Source organism: Lolium rigidum, chromosome 7 (genome assembly GCF_022539505.1).
Source record: "Lolium rigidum isolate FL_2022 chromosome 7, APGP_CSIRO_Lrig_0.1, whole genome shotgun sequence".
In the NCBI taxonomy this organism is placed as follows: Eukaryota; Viridiplantae; Streptophyta; class Magnoliopsida; order Poales; family Poaceae; genus Lolium; species Lolium rigidum.
In genome coordinates this window covers 169160442-169164850 of record NC_061514.1, presented here as the reverse complement: position 1 = coordinate 169164850, position 4409 = coordinate 169160442, and the positions used below count along the sequence as shown (strand labels likewise).

General features: G+C 41.9%; 1 protein-coding gene across 1 annotated transcript; it reads left to right on the top strand.

Moving 5' to 3' along the window:
- Positions 1–810: 810 nt before the first annotated feature.
- Positions 811–3991, top strand: LOC124674261 (aminoacyl tRNA synthase complex-interacting multifunctional protein 1). Its single transcript, XM_047210301.1, has 3 exons — positions 811–1325; positions 2324–2530; positions 3626–3991. The coding sequence occupies exons 1-3, from the start codon at positions 867–869 to the stop codon at positions 3767–3769; spliced, it is 810 nt and encodes a 269-aa protein (XP_047066257.1). The 5' UTR covers positions 811–866; the 3' UTR covers positions 3770–3991.
- Positions 3992–4409: the final 418 nt, after the last annotated feature.

Sequence of the window (4409 nt, the reverse complement as noted above, 5' to 3'; positions counted from 1 at the left end):
GATTGTGTAAAAAAGATAATTTTGGTGCTAAAACCAAGGCTTTTTGTGGGACATGTTTTTTCTTTTTTACATCTACCACAAAAAAATATCAGTTTTTCGCGAAACTGGAAAAACGCCATAGATTACGGAAGTGTACATGTGATTTTTTTTTGTTTGACAACTAGAAAATATGTTTTTTGTGAGAAGGGGAGCATATACACCCGAGAGGTGAATTGAATTTTTAAAGAGAGCCGCCCAACTAATTGAAAAAAAAACATAATACCACCAATGCACAACTTAACTGGAAAATCAACCTACTCCAAACCCTACGGCAACAAAACAATCAGAAAAAGCAGTTACGCGCGCTCTTCATGATTCTAGAGCGCGACAAACAAGAACAACAGCGTCTCAACTCAACCGAAGCACCCACCTTAGATTAACTTGCACTAGGTGACCTTTTATGACGATATTGTATAATAAAATGGCAGTTTAAGTATATTTTCTCAGAGTTCGAGAAGTTTTTCTTAGACTTCGAGAAGTTTCTGGGTGCCAGGGCCGTGCAGGCCATGTTCGACCGTACCAAAGTTTGTAATGGTTTTTGTTTGTTTTCCGCTAATTTATCAGATAATTCTATTCTTTTTATTAAAAATAATGAGATGGACACATGTTTTGTCCCCATTTCAAAAATAATAAAATTGTTCGTTTTAATCTGAAGATCTTTTTGGGCGGATTTTAATATGCAGATATGCATAAACTTCCGGACATGGGCCAGCGGCCTCTGCGCTGATAAAATTAACACTTGGGCCCTTTCTTCCCCATCGGATAAAATCGTTGCGGCGGAGGCGGACCGACCGGCGGCTGGTAGAGAGGCTGAGAGCACCACGACGATGATGGCCGCAGCGAGAATGGCCTTCGCCTCATGCGGCCGCGCTCACCTCCTACTCCCCTCCTCGTCATCAACTCCCATTCTCGCCCGGACCCCAGTCGGCTGCGGCGGGATAGCCAAGTCAATCTCGTTCTTGGCACCGTCATCGGCTGCGAGATCCACCAAACATGCCGCCCTCTTCTGCTCTTGCACCTCGTCTTCCTCAGAGGCCGTAGTCGCGCCGCCGCCTACGCAGTCGACCGTGGAGGAGAAGAAGCCAGCGGCTGGAGCGGAGGAGAAGGGGGAGGTATCGGTGGGTGAGCTCGCGGGCTTGCTCGACATCCGGGTGGGGCGGGTCGTGAAGGCGTGGCTGCACCCGGAGGCCGATACCCTGTATGTGGAGGAGGTGGACGTCGGTGAGGAGCAGCCGCGCACCATCTGCAGCGGCCTCGTCAAGTACCTCTCCCTCGACCAACTCCAGGTAACGATGCATCAAAGATTTCTCATTTATTCAGCATGCGGCACATTCAAGTAAATAATGCACTACTGTGCTTAAGTTTTACTACTAGTATGGATCACACAATTTGGGCATTTTTCGGCGGAGAAGTAGTAACTACTATGTGAAATTGGGATGTTTAGTACTTCCTCCGTTCCATAATTCTAATTTGAACTGAAACCACAGCAAGAATTATGGGACGGAGGGAGTATCAATTAAGAGGAACATTTCTGCTAGGTGAAATGTACAACATAATGATTATGCTAGTAATACTTCACATAGTGAGAGGCAAGAAAACTGCCTGCAAGCCTTCCCTAACTTTACCAAGACTGGATTAGCCTGAGCCAAGATACTGATTCTGGATTATAGAGTTGCATTCAATTATCCTTGTTGAATTTTTTTCCCAATAAAACGCAAAAGGATTGCATCTCGTTGCATTGAATAGAAGGATGTGTATTTACAAGCCTAGAGCCCTAGAGAGGACGGGTACATGTCAACACATCCAAACACCAATTTATGGATGCCCCTTGTGCTGGGTAGTTAACCCTGAGGCGTAAAGCCCCTGCGCACGCCCATATCGCGGCTTCTGCCTTGATCCTGCCAGGCGTGGGAAGGTGCATTCGTTACGTTACTTCCAGGGAAGCCAGGAGGTGAGGTGAGCAGTGTCATCCATACCAGGCCCTTGCTCATCATTTGGTTGTTGGTCACCGAGCCGTGGCCCACTAATCGCCGTACTTGACTCCTCATGGTGGTGGCGGGCAGGTAACACTTAGCCAGGAGAGCACCTCGAACAAGAATTGCCACGAGACGGGCAGTCGACAAGGAGGTGCTGGATGTTTTCTGGGAATTGGTCACATAGGACACAACGGGGCTTGTTGACTCATTTTTTTGTCTATATGCTTTGTGTTGTAATAAGGTGTATCTTATTTTCTTTCATTTTACTGAGTATTTATGACATCTTCGATGGCATGCGATCTATGCAGGATAGCAATGTCATTGTTCTTGCTAACCTGAAACCAAGAAACATGCGAGGCATCAAGTCTAATGGCATGCTTATGTGTGCCTCTGATGCTTCTCACGAGAATGTTCAGTTGCTCACCCCTCCAGAAGGTTCTGTTCCGGGTGAAAGGGTATGGTTTGGATCCGAGGATGATAAGAGTCTTCAATCAGAACCTGCAACTGGGAACCAGGTATGACTTACACATTTGTATTTGCATTGTGATAATGCTAAGTAATGCAGATTACTACAGTTAATTTCCTTCTGCCCTTTGTGTATGTTGTTCAACTGTAAAATGATTTTATTTTCTGTTGCACATGTTGCCATAAACTATATTGTTTTTCTAAGATTTTGCTCATGCTGCCTCCATCTAGACAATTCAATGTATCCATAGCTAGTGAATGAGTAAAGGTACATGGAAAAGATTACAGATTTACCTGCAGTCAATTAGAAAATGTGTAATTGTTGTGACATAAGTACACTTTGTGGTGTCCACTAAGTTGTATATAATGTTTTTTTTGTGGTGGAGTTGTATATACTGCAATGTGTTCTTGATGCTACCTACTTGATTTAAAGTATAGGCCAGTCCTCATCAAAATGGTTGGGAATATGAATGACCCAAAACCTTCTGAATCCTGCATGTACTTCTGCACCAGTTCCCAGCCATTATGAGGATCTTCGTCATTAATTTTCCAAACAAAGTCATCTACTATGTAGTAGAAAACATATATGCGCACTATTATGGAGGTCAGATAACAAAGCATAATTGCAATTCATGTTCCAGTTCATATAGTATCACAGAAACTAATATCTAAAATTACCCGGACTTTATGTAACTTCTTGTGGAAGTATACAATGCTCATGTAAACCTGGTAAGCAAAATTAACTATTAAAGAGAGATTTATTGTATGTTGGGTCATTTCCGGAGACAGGTTACACAGGTAACTGTCATGATATCTTAGGTCTACATCCTATGCAGACTGGTGAGAAAACCTGCAGTGAAAACTGATATCTCAATGATATTTTCTGGGAACTGCAGTGGATTCCCGAGAATCAATCCCTGACTGTTAGGCCGTCATATGACACTAGGAGAACGTAAGGGATAAAATTTGTTATATATGTGAAAATTATGTAGTTTAATAATCTTGATAGTTGATAGGCCTTGCACCATGTCGCAGTTTGTCCACTGCCATGAATCCAACTTATGCAAGAAATTATTTTGCAGAAATGGGTTACCATTAAAGTTATTTTGCAGCAATACAGCTCATGCCTATTATATTTTTGCCAGGTTCAAAAGAAGAAGATTTGGGAATCTGTTCAACCTCACCTTAAGACAACGGATAACTGCATAGCAGTTCTTGGGGAGCATCCGATGCGCACCTCAGCAGGCAAGGTTTTCTGTAAGTCATTGCAGGGCGCAGGAGTGTCATAATTCTTGATTGAAGAGGAGAAGTCATCTCTTCATTTTTTTTTATGTGGGTCTCATGCCATGTACTTCCCTGAAAATAATAGCAGCAATGAAATCTTCAGTGAAATGATTGTTTCTGAGGATACTTCTATCGGTATCATTCACACTTTGTATTTTCTCAGTTTCAAAACTCAAAACTAAGTCTAGGGAACGGAATTCAGTTATATATATTCTCATTTGCTTCAATTCAAGATTAGAAACTGGATTTTGTAGTATTATAGACTAACCCGTTTTGTCCATTATACGTTGATGGCATGCTTGATTCGTAGGATTACTAGAACGCGGGAATAGGAAAAACATAAATTAGACTTGCTATGTCGAGTTGAATTCTGCAGGGAAAATTTTCAAGTGAGTTTGACTCACAGAATCAAAGAATTGTAACATGAGGTTTGAGTGGATGGGATTTTTTCTCCAAAATATTCCCTCCGTTCATAAATATAAGCTATATAGTTTTTGGCACGGAAATTAAAAAACGCATATTTAAGAAAATTTACACCATGTTTGGCTAGGATCAACCTTAGGAAATTGCTGTGAGCTAATAGAGGACTTTGCATAAGATGAATAAACCTAATTAAATTCTTAAAAATATTGTTCATACAAGTGG

What these genes read in the sequence shown, in the direction of transcription:
- LOC124674261 (XM_047210301.1), top strand. Translation starts at nt 867, where the DNA reads ATGATGGCCGCAGCGAGAATGGCCTTCGCCTCATGCGGCCGCGCTCAC. An exon ending in TCTCCCTCGACCAACTCCAG is followed by an intron (nt 1,326 to 2,323) that starts GTAACGATGCAT and finishes CGATCTATGCAG; the next exon opens with GATAGCAATGTCATTGTTCT. An exon ending in AACCTGCAACTGGGAACCAG is followed by an intron (nt 2,531 to 3,625) that starts GTATGACTTACA and finishes TATTTTTGCCAG; the next exon opens with GTTCAAAAGAAGAAGATTTG.